General features: G+C 45.8%; 1 protein-coding gene across 1 annotated transcript; it reads left to right on the top strand.

The window, feature by feature from the left end:
* The first annotated feature begins 21 nt into the window (after nucleotides 1–21).
* On the top strand, nucleotides 22–21,924 carry LOC120846861 (DNA replication licensing factor mcm7). The gene is made up of 15 exons (XM_040218756.2): nucleotides 22–190; nucleotides 304–383; nucleotides 627–791; nucleotides 4,069–4,193; nucleotides 4,955–5,135; nucleotides 6,777–6,914; nucleotides 8,041–8,223; nucleotides 8,782–8,863; nucleotides 8,964–9,095; nucleotides 10,118–10,201; nucleotides 10,766–10,977; nucleotides 13,856–14,037; nucleotides 15,330–15,585; nucleotides 18,790–18,899; nucleotides 20,508–21,924. Exons 1-15 carry the CDS (start codon nucleotides 160–162, stop codon nucleotides 20,713–20,715), a joined length of 2,169 nt encoding a protein of 722 aa, XP_040074690.1. The 5' UTR covers nucleotides 22–159; the 3' UTR covers nucleotides 20,716–21,924.
* The last annotated feature ends 760 nt before the right edge of the window (nucleotides 21,925–22,684 follow it).

Below are 22,684 nucleotides of genomic sequence, written 5' to 3'. Positions count from 1 at the left end.
AAGGAGAAAATCTTGAAAGGGGGAGGGAAACCGCCAGGTATCACGTGACTAACTTTTCCCGCCGTTTCTGAACGACGTGCGGTCATTCGCTTTGTTCGGGGTTTTCATCGCAAATTCTGCCTGAAGGCAAGCCATTTTAAGCCGCCGAACCTTTTAAAAATGCCTGGAACAGACTATGCCGGCGACCGGGGTAAGTTTTTGGTTGTTACAGTAACCCTTGAGTTTTTATTACTCGATAATTCACGGAGCTTGTTCGTCCCGCCTCATTGTGACTGCTTAACAAGTGTCCGATTTCGATTTCAGAGAAGATAAAGTCCTTCTTCACCGATTTCTATGTGACGGGAGACAAAGGAAAGAAAGAATATGTCTATTCCAAGCAGCTCGTAAGTGTTTGTTTCTCTTTCCATTGTTTTGTCGTGCGGACCACCGTATCTACGAAGCTTTTAAACCGAGCACCATTTTTAAACTTCCCAAAGCAAACTTTTTACGACTGTGCCCTGCCTTTTTGGGTTTGTAACAGTATTCTAGCGGCGGTCCGATTAAGCAGTTACGTTATTTCCGCGATCGTTTGATCCGCGATTCTTGTCCACTGTTTACTTTTTTTTTTTCTTTCCTTTTTTGTATAGGTGAATCTGGCGCACAGGGAACAGGTTGCGCTGACGGTTGACCTGGACGATGTCGAAGACTTTGACTCCTCTTTGGCAGAGGCGATCCTTCAGAACGGACGTCGCTATGTCAACTTGTTTGCCGATGTTGTCTACGAGATGCTACCCGACTACAAACAAAAGGAGGTATTTGCGTTGACGCTTTGGTGAAAATGCACGATGCTTGTGAGGACATTCAAACAGTAGTATCAAAGGTTCAAAGGTGTTTATTGGCTAAAACAACCATACGACCGAGAGCCTGAGGCAATCAAAAGGCAGAAGCTTGTGCATACATATGCTGATTTCCTCCTCGGCCATACGTTAACAGATGAAATGGAGATGTTGGAATGTAATTTATAAAAGGGTGAGAATACTTAGTCTAATGAAGAGAGTAGGTGTCATGGTGATTCCGCACCAGATCTTTAAATTCGCCTACGCTTGGGGCCTGGCGAGCAGCATCTGGTAAGTGATTCCACAGGGTAGGCGCTTGGACAAAGAGGGAGGTAGAATCAGCTCTTTGGCGCATTGAAATAACGACTATGTTAAAAAAAGAAAGGTTATTTTGTGTCACGTTTGATCCGGTTTGTAAACGTATGAAAACCCATTGCTGTTGCGAGTTAAACTTGTGGAATTGGGGAAAAAGTTTATGCGGAGAGCAAGTTGTCTGCTTCTTGCGCAGGAGTTGCAGTGACGTCAGAAAGGTGCCCAGCTCTGATTGAAGGATAGTGGGCAGACCTCAAAGCAGGCTGCCTTGAGAATTACCCCCTATCCTTCAACTAGAGCTCAGCGTTCTGACGCCACCACGACCCCTGCAAAAGGAACAAATTTGCGCTCCGCATAAGAAGTGGAAATATTGCTAGCAGTCGGCACAGCAGCTTACGAGAAATATTGGCAGGAGTGTCCCATCATTGGGTGGCTGCAGTCACTTGACTGAAGTTTGGTCCCTGCTGTGTGCAAGGGGTGGGAGGACGATGCTGCGGTGTGTACGAGTGGGCCAGGTGGGTTAGCATTTTACAGTGGAGCTGTTGAGGGCTGGTTTCCCCAGGATTGTGTCCGTCAGCAAAGAAGTGTTGACACAACACTCTGGACAGCTACCGCCATCTGTGAGCGACGGCAGCAACCATTTTGTCGATTGTCTGGTTGTCACCGTCTCTCATAGATGGCGGTAGCTGTCCAGAGTGTTGTGTCTGCCGGTTGTCTGGTTGCCGTCATCGCTCGTAGATCGCTGCAACGTTTCCAGCCTTTCCACTCTGGCTTGCCAACTTGCAGCCGGCCAATATTTCATTCCCACCATAGTACAGCTTCGCTGGTCTTCCTTCTTCACTAGAGTGGAAAGGCAGAAAGTTTTTCTAATGAGCTGCAGCAGACTGTTGCCGCGAAGTGGTGTGAAGGGTGGGCCGGGTTAAAGCCTCATGATAAAAGGATTTATTACAAACACCACTAGTCATTGTTGTGGAAACACGCAAGACAGGTGCCCCGAGCAGGTGCTCTGCCGCCATTCGCCAGTGCTGCCCACCATTTGCTTCCAAGGGCCACTCGAGACAGCGTCGTGCACTGGAGCATTTTACGCTACTTGGAAGACAAACGCAAACACATTGAAGGGCTTTAGGCGGGGTAGGTGAACACACGCGCCCCAGTGATACATGCATGTTTTGTTAATACTTATTACTCGAATTGCACGCTGTAGGGACATTTTGTTGTGCTTGTATCACTGGGGACTTGCAGCAAACTGTTAGTGTTCCGCAAGCCGCACTACCGAAGCCGTTGAAGCATGCTTTTAAGTGCGCACCCCCGCGGTCACAATACCACCTGGGCACGTGTTTAGAAGCGTGCTTCAAAGGCTCCGGTACACGGTAACGGTTTGCTAAAATTCCCTATTAGGGCACGTTATAATTCCGGTTGCCGGCACGCTACCCCCCCCCCCCCCCCTCCCCCCCCCCCCCAAAAACATGCCAGCAGTATAGCCACACGATTGCAGCCTGCCAATGGGAGGCAACTGCCGGCATTTTTCTGCCCGGACTACTCTGCCGGCAAAATAGGCTCGTCCAAGTTTATATTGGCATATATCATATGTGCATTGCTCAAATTTTCACACAATTTATCAAAACATGTGCAACCTGAATCATTTGCAAAGTTAAAAGTTGGGTAGCGTCGAGTAAGTGTGTTATGCCTGTTTAACAGATTTGCGTTGTGTGGTTTGTAAGGTTGTTATGGCTGTTTAATTCAGCATATTTGCACTGATTTAGGGAGTTCAGAAACCATTAATCATACATGGGTTGCATGAGATAATTTGATAGATTATGTTGAGATTCTTATAATTCCATCAACAAATCCAATGTTTCAGTTACTGCTTCATTGTGATCAGCATAATGTTTGGGTAGACCCTTATATTTGGTCTAAAATTGGCAACCCCCTGCCAATTTTGGTCAAACTGGTTAAAACTGGTTTCTGTCCAGAAACCGAACGACCATGGTTTCAGTATTCTCAGTTTTAGAGCTCATTAGGTGTAAAAAAGAGCAGTATAGTTCTAATATACTAGCTCATTTCAAAGGATCTGCCTCATTTCGGTCGAAAACACTGGCCAGAAATTGTCGTTATGAAAGTATGAAGTAGTGGTCAGGCACGTAGCCAGGGGGGGTCCATGGGGCCCCCCCCCCCCCCCCCCCCCCCCCCCCCCCCCGAAATCTTCCATTTTGCTGGGACCTTATCTCCCCCCTCCCCTTCATACAGCATTTTGTCATCGGCGGCTTCCCCCCCCCCCCCCCCCCCCCCCGAAACAAAATCCTGGCTACGTGCCTGGTAGTGGTATTTGGGTAGAAATCACCTGCACTAATCCAAAAGCAGCAGCTTTTTGTTTACTTAAAGCGAATCTCTCAAATCCAACACAACAATTTTTCTTAATTCAAATATGGGGAAGCATTTTCGGTCTCACCAGTTTAGTGTTAAAAAAAGTTAAAGCCAATTAGTAGTCCCGATGTTCCTAAATATAAAGCCCCAAAAACGAGGAATCCTACCTTCATAGGTTCACATGGTAATTTAATAGTTCATATTGGAGATCACGATATTGCAAACCAGTGTATTTTATGTTAAGAGCAAAGAGCCAGAAGCGACAATTCGATCATTAATCTTTGCGTTCTTGTTAGTTTAAAAATGGTGTAGGTCTGACAGATACATTAGCATATGTTCCTGTTTGTTGAAGACCATTAAAGGGTTGGCCAGACAAAACATAGGCACGCACACAAAGCAGTTTAGCAGCAAAACAGATCCGGTGTGCAAACTCTGTGTTCGCTTTTATGGCATGCAAAATCGCAAACGGCAAAAGTAAAAGAGAATAGTGTTCTGTCGGACAGCCCTTTAACGGAGGGGATGCGACCTATGCATACTTCAGTGTCCCCTAACTCGTATATGGCTCTTCTTTCCACAGGTGGTGGCAAAGGACGCCTTGGATGTCTACATTGAGCACCGGATGCTGATGGAGAGTCGCAACCACCAACCTGGAGACGTCAGGGACCCCAGAAACAAATATCCGCCGGAGCTGATGAGGAGATAGTACGTTGATTGCGGCATTTTAACATTGAGTTTTGAGCTGCTCAATAAAAAGGGAAGGAAGGGAAGTTCTCTGCAGAAGAACAGGTTTCTTGGCAGATCTGATTTTCACCTATATTGGGAATTATGAGCCATGTGTAGGATATTCACAAGTTTTCTTTGCCCAGTGCACTTTTTTTAGTGTCTTAGTGTGGTTGCTTGTTCCTTCCCTGTTGATTGCATTTCCCTAGAAATGTATGTTACCGTGGATTGGGGGTGTAGCCAGAAAGGTTGCCCTATGTGGAGCGCAAGTTTGTCTGCTCTTTTGCTCAGGAGTCGCACTGATGTCAGAACGCTGAGCTCTTATTGGCTGATTGGCAAAAAACAGTGGTAGACCTCAAAACATCTAGTATTGAGGTCTACCCACTATTCTTTCGATCAATGCCAATCGGAGCTCGACCTCGTTTTGAAGTCACCGCAACCCCTGCAGAAGAAGCAGACAATTTGCTTTCCGCCTTAAGTCCAGCCCCTCGTCTAAAAAAAAAGTTTTCTACGTTCGCCACTGCAGTCCATAATCCCATCAACTCTGTAATACATACGTATTAGAAAGAAAACTGTAAGCACAAAACAATGAATTTAACTTTTTTTGTATTATTTCCTTATCGATTTGCCAAACTGATGCTTGGCTTATCCTGGCTCATGGCAAATTCACACAATGCCCAGTAATGGAGGTTTGCAATCAGCTGTAAGGGGGTTCATTTATGATGGCCGGTTTGCCCATGCAGTGAGGTCTACTTCAAGATGCCGTCTGCCACCAAGACTATGTCTGTGCGAGACGTCAAGGCCAGCAGCATCGGAAAGCTGGTCATGGTCAAGGGCATTGTGACCCGGTGCACCGATGTAAAGCCCATCCTGCGCGTCGCCACCTACACCTGCGACCAGTGTGGTGCCGAGACCTACCAGCCCGTGAGCATGACAACCTCACTACCTTCGTTAATTACTCATTGTCTTTGGCATCGTGCACCATGCCAGTGATATAGAAGGCTGAAAAAACGGGTTCTTAGACTTCTCTGTCTCGAGGAACACTTATCCCTCCTGACCGATAGCTAGGAAACCCCCCCCCCCCCCCAGTTTTGGTATTGAAGTAGTAAAGCAGCGTAGAATCCTCTAGACCTTGTAAAAAAAAAACAAGAAAAATGCACATACTGGGGTGTATTTGGCACATTGCTATGCATCAGTAGATGCCTCGTATCTGCAAAAGCAGTGCTTTAACCGGAGAAACACTTAGGTGCAGAAGCGGCAGCTATGAGAAGGGGGCGAGGGAGGGAGGCAACGGCTCATGCCCACCTCCCTCTCGACCCCTGGTCTACTGCCGAGCATCTAATACCCTGCATGGGCAGATTTTTTAACACATTTTAAGGGGCCAATACGTGTTTGCCCATGGACTGTTGGCCATTTTGTCTCGTAACCATTTGACTGGGGCCCATTTATGCCGGCTTGTTTTTCCTCTCTGGCTTTTAAAACTTGAATCTTGGGCCAGTGACAGGTAAGAAATTCAGTGGCAAATGCCCCTCAAAGAGATCGATAGGTATGGAATATGCTGTCTGATCGAACAACTGGAGTGCCCACTTCAGCTATGACAGGCTAAAAAAAAAAAATCCTTGAAAGGCTTTTTTTCTCTTCTCTTTATTTCTTTTGCTTCCCCTCCCCTTCAAACTATGTCTTAAAGATGGCAGCACGCCGTCCTTGTATTGAGACTCAAAAGGAGGCCAGTTGGAATGTGATGCATCTAGATTGCAGTAATGCATCAACTAACTCAAAACGTTCTCGTCAATCTGAGCCCCTCTGATGCAGCACTCGCATTCAGTTTCTTAAATTTGCTCATCTGCACGAATCTCCTAAAAGAATTCCTTCCCTTGTACATTTTTGTTTTGGTACGAAATGTTTTCCTATGTCGCCAGGCTTATATCAGTTCTGACCCCTGCACCCCTGCCAAACACTAGCGTCTTGTACCGTGTAATAGTGAAGCTGCACGTTTGTACAGTGAAATCCTAAATTTGTGAAACATTTCTTTTTAGGACTTTTTTTTTGTTGTTTAAAAATACTTTTCGCTAGTTTGGAAATAAGAGATTCAACAAGCACTTAATGATTGGGTACTGTAATCAATAACAGACCTTGTCAAATGTCAGCTTGCAAGAAATTTTTTCTTTTTAAACCAACGCTTGCTGCGATTTTGGAACTTCTCGTCCAGAATTGGGTCGAAACGCAGACGAAGATGCCGCCATCTTTGAGGCTTGCAGCCCGGCATTTTCGACACTGCCGAAAGGCGGCGCCAAAATATGCTTAAAGTCTATTGGCCAGCACCGCACTTGACCTTGGCACTGGCAAGTCGCGACGGTCAGCGATCTTGCTAGCTTTCTTGCCGAGTGTCCAACTTAGAGCCCCTGTATGGCAAATTTTTTGCCCTTTCACATTCGCTCCCTGTCATCGAAACGTTAGTTTGGGTTGGGGCGTATCTATTTTAAATACAGGAAAAGAGGGTAAATGCCCATTCATACTGTTGGCGTCGCAAGTCGCTGTTATCTGAGCGGGGACATCGGTGTGCAGATCAGCAGCCCCAGCTTCACCCCGCTGGTGACCTGCCCGAGCGACGACTGCCGTGTGAACAAGGCCGGCGGGCGCCTCTACCTCCAGACAAGGGGCTCTAAGTTCATCAAGTTCCAGGAGCTCAAGATTCAGGAGCACGTACGTAGTTCACTTGTTGCCTTTGGTCAAACTTCTTCTTGACAGATCTTGCTTAAATGTTCCAGAAATGGAAAGCAATGGTGCATCGTTTGGGTTTTCTGTCTTGAATTTATAGAGAAAAGGAAACGGAGCTTTGTTTGAGGTATTGTTGCTCAAAACAAAATAAGAAAACAAGCAGATTAGATGTGATTATTTGGACAGCGTGAGGTCATTCTGCCTTTGAGGTATGGAAGCACAGGTTCATGCTGTAGACTAGAAATTTCGCCAGTGCGGACTTCGACTTGCAAGGTTGTGGGTTACAGATTCAAGATACTAGTGTGTTTTATGGATTCTATTCTTTTCATCGACAAAGGCTCTATACTGTTTCTCGAACATTCCCAATTCGTATCGTCATAGTACGTGACTGAGGAATAGGGCAGCAGTCGGCCCGCCAACGTCCGACTGACGGTTTTTATGTGAGCAGAACTGGAGTTTGAGCTACAAATATCCTTTCTGGATAGCTGGAGCTGAATCTCTAAACAGATATTTCACAGAATGCCTTTTCACTTCCTGTAAATCACATCTCGCCATGGTGATGAAAAGCATCCGCTGCTTTCCCGATTAGTTCATATGCATAGATATTGGCGTCGGTTTCGGCATTGGTAAAGCGCATAAGCATGGCGATTAGCTCCGTCGACGACAGAACTCAAAATGTACGACCAGGGACGTATTTAGGTCGCACAAACCCACACTTGGTCCGCCTTTCCTCCTTTTGAAGTTGCCCTGGCAGCATCTACAAGGGCCATATTCACCGCAGACACGTCAACTTCTCAATTGCCGGCTCATCTGGAATTTGAATAAAAACCAATGTGTATAAAAATGAAGTGCGAGATGATGCTTCTTTCTATTGCCGACCTCTCCGGCAGGTACAGTCAATCACGACGCAAAAGAACTCGAGCGAGCCGAAAAACGCTGCCCCTGCCCATACAAAGACATAGGCGGAAAGTTAATCAACATGGTATCCGGCAAGATTTCGAACCAGAAGTATGGCACGTGAAACTGCCTATAGGTTGTGTGTTTCTGTGGAAATCTGGTCACGCCCTTCAACAACCCTTTTTCCCTCTGGGGCAACTCTCGGGCTGCACAGAGCGACCAGGTTCCGGTGGGCAACATCCCGCGCAGCATGACGGTGTTTGTGCGGGGGGACTTGACCCGGTGCGCCCTCCCCGGAGACCACGTGTCGGTAACGGGCGTCTTCCTGCCCCTGCTGCGCACGGGCTTCCGCCAGATGCAGAGCGGGCTGCTCTCGGACACCTACCTTGAGGCGCACGTGAGTGATGGTCCGGCCCTAGCCTCCTCTTTGCATTATGTCTTCGATTGGTTTACTGGATGGGCAGTAGTAAGCGGTATTGTAAACTCGCATGTAGGCTTGGGGCCAGAAAAGCCTGCTGCAGACTGAGTCTGAGATGAGTAGGTTGTGCTTTCATTTCGAAAGTTAAAAATGTTCCCTGAATAAATTGGCCCCCAAGAAATTTGCAGATACACAAGGAGATTGTCGACTTTTTTTAAGTATGTGCTTCGCCACCCGGAAACAATAATACTTTAAGTATGAATAGTATTGCCTTGAGGCTACTTGTCTAACTACAATTCTTGCTCTTGATATGGGAAAGGTTTACGGGAGTATCAGAACTTTTTTAATGAAGCTGTTAAAGAGGTGATTTTGTAACACCTTGCTGCTGTCTGCTCACACAAAGGTATCGAGGAACTTAAAAATTCTGCGTTCAGAGGCTCTAAAACTAATGTAAAATATTCCAGTGCCTTCGTGGAGAGCCCTTGAGCATTTGAAGTTGCAGTTCTTCATTCTAAACACTTTTCCTTCCTTTGGCAGAAAATCACGAAGATGAACAAGATGGAGGATGATGAGCTCGACGATGAAGCCATGTCCGAGGAAGAGCTCAAAGCACTCACAGGTGAGATGATGCACCACTCTGATCGACACAAGTATGGATTGGCTTCAGCATGCTGATCGCACCTTGTGACATCCATTGCTCTTCCGTGTGTTGGGAACAGAGGAGAACTTTTACGAGAAGCTGGCCGGCAGCATTGCTCCTGAGATCTACGGTCACGAGGACGTGAAGAAGGCTCTTCTCCTCCTTCTTGTTGGAGGCGTTGACCAAAATCCAAACGGAATGAAGATCAGAGGTGAGGTCACTTAAAATTGCACTTTTGCTTTTTAGTCACATTTTTAACAGTTTGTCAGCTTTCAAATATCCTGATGGATGATGTTAACAAGTTTCCCATGTGCAGCAAGTATTGTTTTCCAGAATAAATTTTTTTGACATGCCGGCACCATCTAAAGTGCAGCTTTTAGAACTTTCAAATGTGTTTAGCTCAGTTCCACGTTTTGACATCAAATCTCAGTTCAGGAAAACTATCATTTGCTAATTAATTGATCTGTAGAGCCAACTTTTGAAGTTTCTGTACCGAAATTTTGTAAAAAGCAAGGCTGTGAGCTTACTTTTTGCATTTCCATGGTATTTTGTTATGAAAGGCTGCAGTATCTTGAACCTAATGCATGCAAAAAAATACGAACTTTTTTCACATTTTTATTTTCTTTAATTATTGTGTAATTTCTGTACTCTTTTCCATAGCCGCATGACATGCATGCTATACTGTATGTTTCACCGAAAGAACAGGCCATTGCCAATTACCTTTTCTGAACTATAGTTTTCTTTGGGGGGCACAGTGTTTATTTTATGTACTTTTACTCAATGATAAACTTAAAACTGCATGTCATCCTCTTTCCTAGTCATGAACATGCCCTGCAAATTCCATATAAATAAATCTATTGGTCAAATAGCTTGCCTTCCTGATTTGCATGTTGTCATTTAAATATTGCAAGAAAATAAATGATGGTTACTTAGAAGCAACCTGTGTATCCAGTCTGAATGACTTTATGGCATCAGTCCATGATGAGGGCTGGACTCTGATTCACCAGTACACAGGTTTCAAGCACCCAATGGCCTTTGGGTATTTTCAACTTTTCTTTGAGGGAATGAACAAAGCCCCACCACAGTAATGCTATAAGAGAGGACAATAAACTGACATTTGCGTTGAATGGTATCTAAGAATATTCCTTACTTAAAATTCCCGAACGCACGATAGGTCATTGCTTAATTTTTCCAAATGTAACTAACAGCTGCGGGCCATCATCTTTTCTCCAGGCAATGTGAACATTTGCTTGATGGGTGACCCAGGGGTGGCGAAATCTCAGCTGCTGTCCTACATTGATCGGCTTTCTCCGAGGGGTGAGTGGGCATTCTCGTTGGTTTACTATCGTGGCGTGCACATGCTGCCATACTTACAGTTACCTTATAACCTCAGTACTTCATCACTTTTAAAAAATCTTCCTGGAAAATCCTATGTGGCCTCATAGTGCACGGCATGGTGCAGGAAATTTTGGGGCTGTTCCAATGTACACTTGGGCCGATTTGTACACTTCATACTCCCTGGAAGCAGCGCAATCACTTCTCTCTTTTTACGCGAGTTCAGAACACAAAGAAAGCGGATCAAACCGTTAACAAAACCGATGCATACCCTGTTTTGTCATCTTTGTCCCGCCTTTGCATTCTAAAATTGCAAAATGCTAAACGGACACATACAGCTTTTTCTATGCATGGATACTCCTTCACGTGCTGTACATTGGATTGCAGTAATGTGTCAAAAAGGCGGTGGGGGCGCCGCATATGTCTGGAGTGGTCTGTTGGGCCCCGACACTCAATGCGGGCAAACAGCAATCTATTGGCAATCCTATGTACAAACAGCAGTCTATTGGCACGTGTATCATTTTCTTTCCCTGACTGTCGGTGCAGGCCAGTACACGACCGGACGTGGCTCGTCGGGGGTGGGCCTGACGGCTTCTGTGATGAAGGACCCCTTGACCGGGGAGATGACCCTCGAGGGCGGGGCACTGGTGCTGGCGGACGGCGGGGTCTGCTGCATCGACGAGTTCGACAAGATGATGGACATGGACCGCACAGCCATCCACGAGGTCATGGAGCAACAGACCATCTCCATTGCCAAGGTGGGGCTTCCAAAATCATTGTTGTCAGTTGTCCGAAGCTTAGTTTGGAATCGCAGGAAACTTCTTTCCATCCTCCAGAAATGTTAAAGCACTCCGCGACGGAGCAAAGCAGTATCGCCCGAACCTCCCGACATTGTAGCTAAGCTAAGACTCAGGAAGTTGCATTTTCAAATCGTAACCATTGTCAATTGTGCCCGCTCTGCACTAAGTGCGAAGATGGCGGCTCTCACAGAGTAGTCGGGGAATGGAGTGCCAATAGTGTAAGTCAGAGCCGTGTATAGAGAGAGTTTGGTCAGCAGGAGGAGTGGGCAGGGCTTGACATGCTCTCTTGGCCAACCAGAATCTGAAAAGAGTCCCCTAGCAGTGGTAGGGAGAAACAGTTTTAATAAGAGCATAAAGGCTAAATGCAGTAACTCTTCATGGTTGAAAATATGGTGCACGTGATTTTCCATTTTGATCAAGCAAAGAGATGTCAAAAATAAATGTGCCGCTCGAACTCTGTTTTGCTCGGACAGAGTGTGACCGCTCGGACGGCAAATTCCTGGCCCTCGGCACCTGGCGTATGGATTATGTCGATCGTTTTGCTAGTCACACTCTTCCACCATGATTTTGGATGGCCGTGATTGAAACATCACGTCCACCATATTTTCAGTCACCAAGAGTTACTCCGACGCACTTATTAACATTGTTTCTCGCGACCACCATTCGATTACAGTAACATGTATTATTTCCGACTTCTGGTTGGCCATGTTCAAATTTGTGAAGACGCCCAGAACACGCCTGGCCGGCTTTCGGCCAACGGCGCCTCCTCATTTGCTTTCTGTACCTCCCAATGAATGGCCAAACTCTCTCTATACACCTTTCCAAGAAACATTTGACCCCAAGGGCAGCAAACCGTTTTCAAGCCCAGTCACTGGGTGTGAGGTTGGACTCTCACCGGCGTCCCTGCTAACCCTAACCGAGTAAACTGCGTTAGGCGCAGCCTGCGTAGGCACAGTTTCAAACAGTGCTGGGGGATAAATTCTCGACTTTTCCCGCTGTATTGTGTGTTTCATGGTGCATGTATTTTCTCAAGGTCATTGAGAAAGTATTGTACCACATTTGAAAAAAACAAAAAAGCAATAAAAACCTATAAACCATTTTCGTTGGGTACACGTGCAACAGAATGAATGCGACTGGAATGTATAGTTCTATTTATTTTTTTTTTACGATAACTTTTCACGGCACCCCGCTATTAGCCACATGTAAAACGACAAAGCGCTTAGCTGTCGAAAATAGTTTACAACAGAAGACAGCAGAAAGGCATGCATTTTTCACGCCCACAAATAACGTGTTTACCGATGAACAGGACACGGACATACAATTTAGCAAATGTTGACATTCAAACAATATATTGTACGTACCACACGATGCAGCATTATCTGAAAATAATTTATTTAAGAAAGATCTGAAATAACACAGTCACAGTCGACGACAGTCACATCTTGACGATCGGACGGAATCCAAGATGACTTCATTTTGGGGCACGTTGTGGGGAGAGCTTCCTTTTTTCACAACAGCACCAAGGAGAAGGAACGATCGCAACTGACCCGTTTCCCACCCCAACTCGGACAACTATTTTTGGAGATGACTGAGGATTCTACACGGATTATCTTTGGGAGGGGGGAGAACAATGTTCGCAAAATCGCATCGAGGGCCGTTCGACGTCCTTCATCTCCTTCGTTTCCCATGAATGTCGAGCAGAAAAGCTTGAATGGCAGGCACTTACCAGCCCTATTTCTCAAAATGGAAGATAACACAGAAAGGGTATGCAGCACGCATAAAAAAAAATTACATGGAAACTTTCAAGAGGGGCGAGAAAACGTTGAATGCAAAATCGCAAAAACGTAGGCAGAGAACCGCGCTGAGCGGGTCTTCACAGTTCAAGAGAGTGGCAGAAAATTTCTAGCTGATAGAGGGCGCGAGAGTCGCACCAGCCGCATCAGCATCAGCAACATGGCGGCGGCCTAGGAGCGTTTTTTAAAAACGTGTATGTACGGCTCTGGTTCAAGTGTAGCTTATCTAGTGGCTTTAGCTTCACCTAAGGGTCCCGGTCATAAGAGTTGTAACCCGGATGTTGGCCGTCATGCCACATAGAAGCCAGGAATTGGCCGCCATTCTGGGTTCACTCACGCCATGCACAAAAGCGCAAGCAGAGGAGAGTTCATATTACAGGTGCAGCAGGGTTTATTAGCAATGAAGCATCAACACAGCTATGGCCAGTCACTGAAGTGCGGAGTCACGCCTGTTGTATACTCAAAAGAGAGGGCGTGGTATGATTGTGAGAAAACGCACTCACATGTGACCAATCTTATCAAAGTTGCCAAGAGTTTGTGGCACCTGTATGCGGGCGTCGGAAGGGGGAGAGAGGAAGGGAAACAAGTTCGCTATCTGCACTTCTGTTTTCATGTATGCTGTGGCAGACCCCTGTAGCTGTGTAAAACATGGTTGGGGAATGCAGTTCCTGCACGGAACCAAGTTGGTTCTCATCTGTCTTCATAACTTCTGATTTAGCCAAGATTTTAGGTTTCAAGAATGTTGGCTGCTATTAATTTTTTATTTCTTTGGGGGGGGGGGGGGGGGGAGGGGAACAAGTTTTTAGTTTGACACGGAGGTCTCTACTCTACTGTTTCGTCTGTTGAGGCCCTAACTCTGTGGTATCTCCCTTATGACCACACAGTTAGGTTGCCAGATTTCTTTTTTCTATGCATTTCAGAAAGAGGAAAGGTCTCTGAATGTGCTAGCAGATCATTGGTGGTAGTGTGCACAGTCATCTAATGGCATTATGAAAAACGCGAGAGCATTGCACCCAACCCGATCCCTGGTGTCTTCCCACCAGGCGGGCATCATGACCACGCTGAATGCCCGCACGTCCATCCTGGCGGCAGCCAACCCGGCCTACGGCCGCTACAACCCCAAGCGCACCATCGAGCAGAATGTGCAGCTCCCGGCAGCCCTGCTGTCGCGTTTCGACCTGCTCTGGCTCATCCAGGACAAGCCGGACCGAGAGAACGATCTCAGGTGGGTTCCCGAGCCCTGTGATAGGACTGGGATCGGAAACTTTCGTGAATATAACAAATAAGGAAAAGGTGAGACTGAAATCTTTAGGAAGTGAGGAACCTACCGTTTCTTTGGGGCCGCAATCTATGAATCGCAAACGGTAGTTCTGAAGTAGAGGTCCCACGCCCGTCGTCCGCAGCCATTGCCGTTCAGCCCGCAAGCCCCACGATATGCGAGATGACGCCATGTTGAGAATTACGCAGCGCACAGAATGCTTCCAGTTCTCTATGCAACTTTTTTTTTTTTTTTCCAATCAACGTATTTGCAGCTTTTTAAAAGCCACAAACAATGGGTTTCATATTTTTTTTATATTTTTAATATTGAGCGTGTGCCTTCAATGACCAACGACTTTGATTAAATTTAGTGGTTGTGTCTCAACCTTAGAAACCGGCCCGTGACCACAGAAAAGAGAGTGAGCGCGACTCAAACCGGCCAGTTCTTGATAGGCGGTTTTCGGGCAAAAAGAAACCAAATTTCAAGCCGCAAATTTTGTTTTGGGTGGTTGGGCTGTCATGTGCCACATACAACTAAAAACCTCGGCGAGCATAAATACCCTGTCAGTGTCCCTTTAAAGTGAAATAAAATAATGAAAGCCCGAGCTCTTGCATCTGCCAACTGGCCGATCGGCGCCTATTTCGCTGTGCGCTTGATGTGGAACCTTTCTTCAGGAGACGACCAATGCCTCGTTCCTAACATTGCAAGCTCGCGAGTTTTTACATTTCAATATAAATGTGCCATGTTCCTTAGCCAATATATATACAATGTGCAGTGTTGTAAATACTACATATAGCCAATATATATACAATGTGCCATGTTCCTCAGCCAAATGTTGGTCATTGCTCTGATGCTTTTCCAAGACAGCTTCACTTGAAAATAGTGGTACCTGTTTCATGTTCCTTGCATGCAAGACCTGGTGCTAGGTGAAAAGGAGGGTGCAAACATTTATGTATTTTTTGGGCCACTAAAGATAACAGTTCACATTGTTGGGGGATGACCCATTGTCACAGCCCAGTAAAAATTCCACACATGTGTGCTGGTCAAGGGTTTCCTCTTTGCAGGTACCTAATATATCTGCCACAGACGATTATATTGAAACTGCCAGTAGTGTAAGATATCTGGAGAAGGATTAAAGCAGTGGTTTCATCTGCCTTGGAATTGTGACCTTCAGTATCGTAAGCATTAGAGGAGGGACCGGAGCAATGTCTGACACATCTCGGTCATCCCCTCTAACCCCGCCCATGCTTGCACCGCAGGCTGGCCAACCACATCACCTTCGTGCACAAGCACTGCTCGGAGCCCCCCAGGGGCACGCTGAAGCCCCTGGACATGCGGCTGATGCGGCGCTACATTGCCCTCTGCCGCAGCAAGAACGCCGCCGTGCCTGAAGAGCTCACCGATTACATCGTGGGTGCCTATGTCGAGATGCGCAAGGAGGCACGCAACAACAAGGACTCCACCTTCATGTCCCCGCGTACCCTCCTGGCCATCCTGCGGCTGTCCACCGCACTTGTGAGAATGCCCTTTCCTTACACATTACTGAAAGAATAAATGAAGGGTTTGGACACGACAATACATCTTTCAAATTTCAATACACAGAGTGATATGAAAAAAAAAAGTTGACAGATGTGTCATTGTGTCCTTCCCTTTGTTTGTTCTTTCAGTAACATGTAATTCCGCCAACATGCTCATCTTCTATACTTATCCTTTCATTTTTGGTCAACACCTCCCAGAGCAGGAGTTCTCAAACCTTTTGATCTCGAGTAACTCCTATCTGGCCTGATTCCTTGTCCCGGTATTGTTGCAGTAAAGTAGTGCAAAAGCCCACAAACCTCGTAAGCAATAATGAAGATACTGGGGATAGGGAGCATGTAGTTCAGTTATGCATTTACAGTCGAGCCCGGATATATCGAACTCAAAGGGGATCGTACAATGGTTCAATATATCGATGATTTGATATACAAAAATATGTTAATTTAAGCTCCAGTTGATATTTCCGCACTTCTCTACTACTACCGAATGCTGCAACAAACAGGACCTTACTAAATGAAGTTGCTAAGAGCCCCTAAATACAGTAGAGCTTGGGTGGTGAAGATCACAAACACCGCATTTACGCGACGGTGTTTGTGACTTCCACACAGCGTTAGCAACAAAACACTAAAATAATTTTAAAAAATGAAAGAACGGAAAAGGCAAGCCGCATAAAAAAGCACTCGATCCATAAAATAAAGTTAAGAAAGCAAAAAAAAAACCAAAAAAAACCTCACTGAATTTAAGCAACAAAAAAAAAAAAAAAAAGCAAAAAAAAAAATAACGGGTAGAGCCATAGTTTTTTCTATACGGAGAAAGCCTGGCACATCGACGGTGGAGCCATAGGGTGCGCGGCCGCAGGAAAATCGAGAGGAGCAGCGCGCAGAACGGAGACTAATATGGTAGCGCAGAGCAGAAAGGGCAGAGATAGTGTGCGAGCGCTTGGGTCATGAGCGGCCACTCCCCGAACCACGTTTGTTTTCGAGTTTTCGTCAGCGTCATTTTCATACCCTGGGAGAAACGGCTGTGGCGATTCGAAAGGGCATTGGCAACAATGCCGGTGGCGTCGGCGGTGTTGAGGGCGTGCCAGCAGAGTGCGTCGTCGTCGGACTATCATATCATGCCGCGGAAGAGCCCTGCAGTTTTGACTAAACCAAAACCGATGGCCACAACCGTCGGTTTCGCATTCAAGGACCGTTGTGGAGATGCGGATGCAGGGAGAAACGCCCCAATCAACATCAATCACCACATGAAGATGCGGTCAATTTTTTTTTTTTTTCCTTGCTTATTTTATTTTGGGGTTAAGGTTAAGCGGTGTTCGGGGAAAGAGCACACGCTACCGTTCCAACCGCAGGCATTCGCCGTCCTCTGTTGGAACGCGTGCCGTTGCTTTTGCCATCCTCCAATTTTTTTGTTTTCTTCTACTGGTGCTTTTCTTTTTCTTTTAATTGCTCTTTTGTTGCGTATCCCCGTGCGCATGCGCGTATGCTGGCTTGGCGGTCTGCCAGCCCCGCAACGTGAGCTCTGCGCTCGCCACCGGCGCCGCAATCCGACCGCTGGAGAGGCGACGGGGGGGCCATTTTAGTTTGCTATATCGAGTGTCCCCACCGTGGAGTTCAATACAGAAAAACAACGCTCCTATACTATTACATGTGATTTTCAAGTGGATTTTTGGACTGTTCGATATAAACAATAATTCGAAATACCCGGGCTCGACTGTATCGGAAGTTTTCGAATAGCGTTGTTGCCTCTGCGCAGGTGCCAAACACTCTCCGCGTTTTGCGCCTTTTGTGCGCTGTTTTAGCGTACACTATTTTTTGGAATTTGTGCGCTTACACTGAGAGTCTTTGCATTTCTCCGAAGAGAATTCATGATGCGCGAGCACAATCAGAAAATGGCAGCTCCCAGAACGGCGGCTGCTTCGGCGGTTGTTGTGAGCGCGACGTCGGCGGCATCCTCGTGATTGCGTTTTTTAATACAGGGTGACCTCGCTCTCCTATGAGAGGTGCATGTCACAGACGGTTTGGAAGACCCAGCAAGGTGGGCAACGATCATCGACAATTTGCCACTTGCGACGCACGAATGCTTTTCGGCAAAGGTCGGTACGTGAGACCTCCCTTTGCCGAGGCGACGCAAGTGGACTCGACCAGTCGACCGCTCGCATACTATTTAGAGGGAACACCGGTCTTGGAGCTTTTTCTCTTATTTTATGACCGAACCCAACGAAACTACACAAGGTGACAGCATTTTGTGTTGATTTCAAATATCTGGTCATTTTCTTTGTCAGTAGAATTGTCCTCGATATAATTAAAACTCGCCTGCCTTTGTTTGGAGAAACAATAGGGAACAAACTACTCAACAAAATACCCTCTTTTACACTAAATACTATAAAGTGTAGAGAATACAATGTTGGAAGCACTTTTAAGATTAACCCATTAGTAGTGATTTTATCACACATTGAAGTTCAGTGCTCCATGTGTGGCTAACAAGTAATAAAACAAAAGATAAAAAAAAAGTTCTTAAACCTATATTAAGAAATGTGCTCTCAACATTGTATGCTTCACACATTTAGCTACATGTTTCAGGAAAAGTTATATTTCTAGATGCCGAGATATCCCTCCAGCAAATTTTCAGCAAGTCCAAAATTTGTGTTTTGTGAAAACGGTGTTTTACAATCGATTTCGATGCACATTCAGCGTGCATGGACATTGTAACTTCATTTATAGCTCCAATATTCATCCACGAAACTAGAAACCTGGTAGATTTAAAGCAGCAGCAGCTGTAGAGGTCAACATCGCCGTTTTCAAAAGCATGAAGTTTTAAGGATTTTTTTGCCTCTAAAGACCCATGTCTTCCCTTAAACAAGTTTAAAATGTTACTCTAAAGCAAAAATGTTTTTTTTTCTTTTTCTCAAGTTACAGCATTTTATGTGTGAAATAAAAATTTATATCTCGCCGGCACTGCAAGCGCGAGATGGTCGGGTTTTGCGTTACAGTAGAAAAACGCTTCTAGAACTGACGTGCGTAACGTGCACCAATGCAAGCGCTAAAATTAGCATTAACGCGCGCTTCAGGGAACCTACGATGGTATTCTGAGGAGAACCCCTGGGTTCCTAGAACCCAGTTTGAGAACCCGTGCTTTGGAGTCTACACTTGGAATAACCAGATGCCGCGGGGGATTGCGCAGGCTCGGCTTCGTCTGGCCGACGTCGTGGACAAGGACGACATCAACGAAGCCATGAGACTCATGGAGATGTCCCGGGACTCCCTGGTTCACCACGCTGAATCTACCGGCAGGTGGGTCCCGTACGCCTCGTGCCAAAACGTGACAGAAGTGCCGCATGCTTATCCCCCGTTTCAGTATAGTCCTTTGTTTTATCCCTCTCCTGCCACACACTTTGTTTTGAGCCACGGTGATATACGTAAATAGTATTTCGCTGGTTTCAGATACAGCCACCGGTAGGGCGAGAGCAGCAGGGAGAAGTTTCAGCTGCCCAGCCTCCCGTGCCTAGCTTCGTAACCTAGATAACACTTTGGCTTCTCGCGAGCTTCAAGTGTGCGCACGGAGCCAAAGCATGATCAAAGAAGGCTGGGCATCCGATATAAATGCCCTGTGCTTGTTCTATCAGTGGCAATACCGCCATTACTTTATAACTAGACTATTGACCAGATAACCTTTGTAAAAGCAGAATCAACGGTACGAGCAGTTCATAACTGATTGCGCCTGAATGACAGCCGTTAATTGAAGGCGAAAGCTTTACTTGTCCCATTGAGCAAAAAACGCGATTGCGTGGCATGCACCACTCAATGGGTGACCCTACTTGTCCCATTACCTTGGCGTCATCCTTGCAGTTGTCCTAGAAGTTGTACTAGACCTCTATAGTCCTTCGCTATTAAGAATGTAGGACAAGAGAAAGGAAGGCCGAGGAGGAGGAGGAAGGAGACAGAACGCTGGAGAGGAGGAGGAAAGCTCCCTTTCTCCAGCATTCCACCTGCTTCCTTCCCCCCATCCTTCCTTCCCCTTGCTTTACCTTCTTCAGTTGCAACGGACTATAGGACGACCTCGCTTGTCACATCACGTGAAAAACAAGTGGCTTTGGTGGTGCTGTTGTTGCGCCCGAAAGATGGCCTTAAAATTATGTCATCATACATTATCAGCGTGAGTGCTGTGTGCAAAAGGTGCGCTTCGGACTTCATCTCTGCTCGTTGTGTGCTTTGTGCAATAAACTGTGAGGCGACCGCGTCTACGGCCTTGACATTGGCAGCAGCGTCTACATCTATGGCGGCTTCCGCAGGCAAATGTGGCTGCCCACGCAAATACGCCACAGCCTCCTTGAGTGTCCTCCTTTAGGCTTCGTTCTAGACGTCATCCTTGAAGTCGTCTTAGAGGTCGTCCTCTAGGCGTCGTTCTTGACATCGTCCTTAAGGTCGTCCTAGAAGTCGTCCTCGACGTCGTCCATGACTAGGGTGACCATATTCCTCAATGCAGAAAACGGGACATTCAGCGGAGACGGGCGGGGGGACGTAGCAAAGATTGAGTTTGGGGGGAAACCATTTGATGCAATAACTGCTCCGTTTTCAAAACGTTACCATAACGCACTAAGTCCTAGTGTCTAGGTAACAATTACGCTCGCCGTTCAGTTGCATGCACTTGTTTCGTTTCAAAGCAAGTTTCAGTTTGCTTTAACTCAATTTTTGCGAATTTCGAAACTATGCACTCTTGCGAAAACGGGACATGATTCTTTATTGGAACAAAAAGACGGGACGGCAGAAGCGGACTTCAAAAATGGGACTGTCCCGGGCAAAACGGGACATCTGGTCACCCTATCCATGACTGGCTTTTGCCTTCCTACACGTAAGCAGTCTAAGGTGTACTCATGTAATTTTTGTCTGTTCGCCTTGCAGGATCCAGACGGTTACGGACAAAATATTTGCCCTCATCCGCGACATGGCATCCGAGCTGGGAGGCAAGACCGTCAAGATGGCCGACGCGGTAGAGCGTTGCGGCTCCCGTGGGTTCCGTCCCAACCAGATCGAGGAAGCCATAGAGGAGTACGAAGAACTCAACGTCTGGCAGGTCAATCAGGCACGGACCAAAATCACCTTTGTGTGATTTGCCATCGTGAAATCGTAGAGTGGAGGGAAATGGACCTGCTGTTTTTGACACTATCAATTTAAAGCCTTTTGATTGTGTGATGTTTGTTTCTAGTTTGTTACCATTCCTATGGTGTATAAACATGATCCATACGAAGGTCAACGCATGGTCGTGGACCGTTCTGTAGTGGCAGAGTCATGAAATGGTGGCCACGGTGGTATGTGCATTTTGCAAGCGAAAAGTGGCGAGGTGCAAGAGCCAGCTCTGCCCAGGGTCACTTAGGAAGTTTGGTCATCCTGAGTGGTTTCTGGATGGTGCGACCATAAGGTGCGTAAGCAATTATGGCCGGTGCTTCATGACACTGCCAGTACAAAGCGGTTGACAGTCACCTGTTCATTTTCATAAGGGCTGCAACTGTACATCATGCACTACTGTTTGAGAAAGAAGACATGGAGCTCAGCATCCTATATTCTGGAATCATTGAAAATCCGCACCACAGAAACCGTAATGCATTAGAGGTGTGGAATTCCAGCCTTCTATGAGCAGGGTAAAGGTATCTGGTAGAAAGTGCCAAAAACAAAGGTCTCTGGAGTTGCCTTCAACCTTCCAGAATGCTTGTTCCATTGGCACATCAGCTGGGAATTATGGCTGCGGGGATCTGTCCATTTATTGGCACCACATACTATACAAGCCCATTCCTTTGTTTCCTGAGCCTGAATTTATGTCCACATTTTTCTTTTGTCGCATTTAGCTGAATCGCATGATGCGGACTATGGATTCATTCACATAAATATGTGGCGTGTAGAGTTGAAAGGCATGTATTAACTGCAGCCACCATTTGTCAATTTGAAGTGCCTTCATTGTTTCAGGGCCTTTTTCCAGAGTGTATAAATTTTTCTTGTTATTTTGACGTACTTACTATTATCCAATTTTCTTTATTTTTCTACATTTATACATTGTTATGCCGCACACCAAGAGTCGTGTTGCACGCTCTTGGAAACAGACCAGCACTCTTCACTGCCACTGCTGCTGTTCTAGCCTTTTTCTATTAAAATGTATATCGCCTTGTCTGCAGATTGATCATCTACGATCTTATTGACTTTCGAGTTTATGGGTCACTGCTTATACTTGCTGCATTTTCTTACTATATTTGTTTGGCTAAATGTGCTCTTGTGTACATAAATGTATCTTTTTATGAATTAAATATGAATACCTACTGAATCCTCATCAGTTGCTACACTTCTTTCTTTACATGTCTGGGACCTTTCCCCTTAGTAAAGCATTTTTAAAGCCAAATCAGTGTGCCCATATCGATTGGATGTCTAGGTTTAGAACATTTTTTTCTGAAATTAATGATAAATGAGACTAGTCTACCTTAATATCTCAGTAGTCTGAACTGCATTTCGTACAGTTCAGGGGGTGAGGACCCCCTTGCCCTCTTTCTCCAGAGGAGTTTGCAAGCAAATGTTTACAATGCCAGTTGGAAAGGTGCACCATTCCATCTCTACATTCGGCTACTTTCCGTGTTTTATTTTTGCAGTTGTAGCTACAGAACATGCACTTGCAAGTTCTGTGTGCACAAGTGAAGTAGGTAGTTTCTAACAAACATGGCCAGACAATAAATTTGTTTTTGTGTCAAAACCTAAATTTTACCTGGAATGGAATACACAAGTTATAATGAAAATTCAATTCAAGTACACTTCTCAAACTGTGAGGTTTGAGGAGTAAACCTGCAGTACTTGTTGCATTCTATTGGGTTGCATCTTGCTTACTTAAAGCAAAAATATTGCCAACTTAGTTTCCCACAAAGCTCTTCAATGCACTAAACAATTTGTGCAATAGGCAAGGAAATCTGAGTAATAACAATGGTGGCAACTGCTTCTGCTCAGCTTGGAAGACAAATGAAATTGTGCCTTAGCCTTTGAAAGAATAAAGTCTGTTGTAAGACCTATAACAGCTAATATATTGAACTGAAAAAACAAAAAAA

This window comes from Ixodes scapularis, unplaced genomic scaffold, assembly GCF_016920785.2.
Source record: "Ixodes scapularis isolate PalLabHiFi unplaced genomic scaffold, ASM1692078v2 PGA_scaffold5__190_contigs__length_132052651, whole genome shotgun sequence".
NCBI classification, from domain to species: domain Eukaryota; kingdom Metazoa; phylum Arthropoda; class Arachnida; order Ixodida; family Ixodidae; genus Ixodes; species Ixodes scapularis.
Note: the sequence above shows the minus strand (reverse complement) of the source record. Positions and strands in the feature narration are given on the sequence as shown.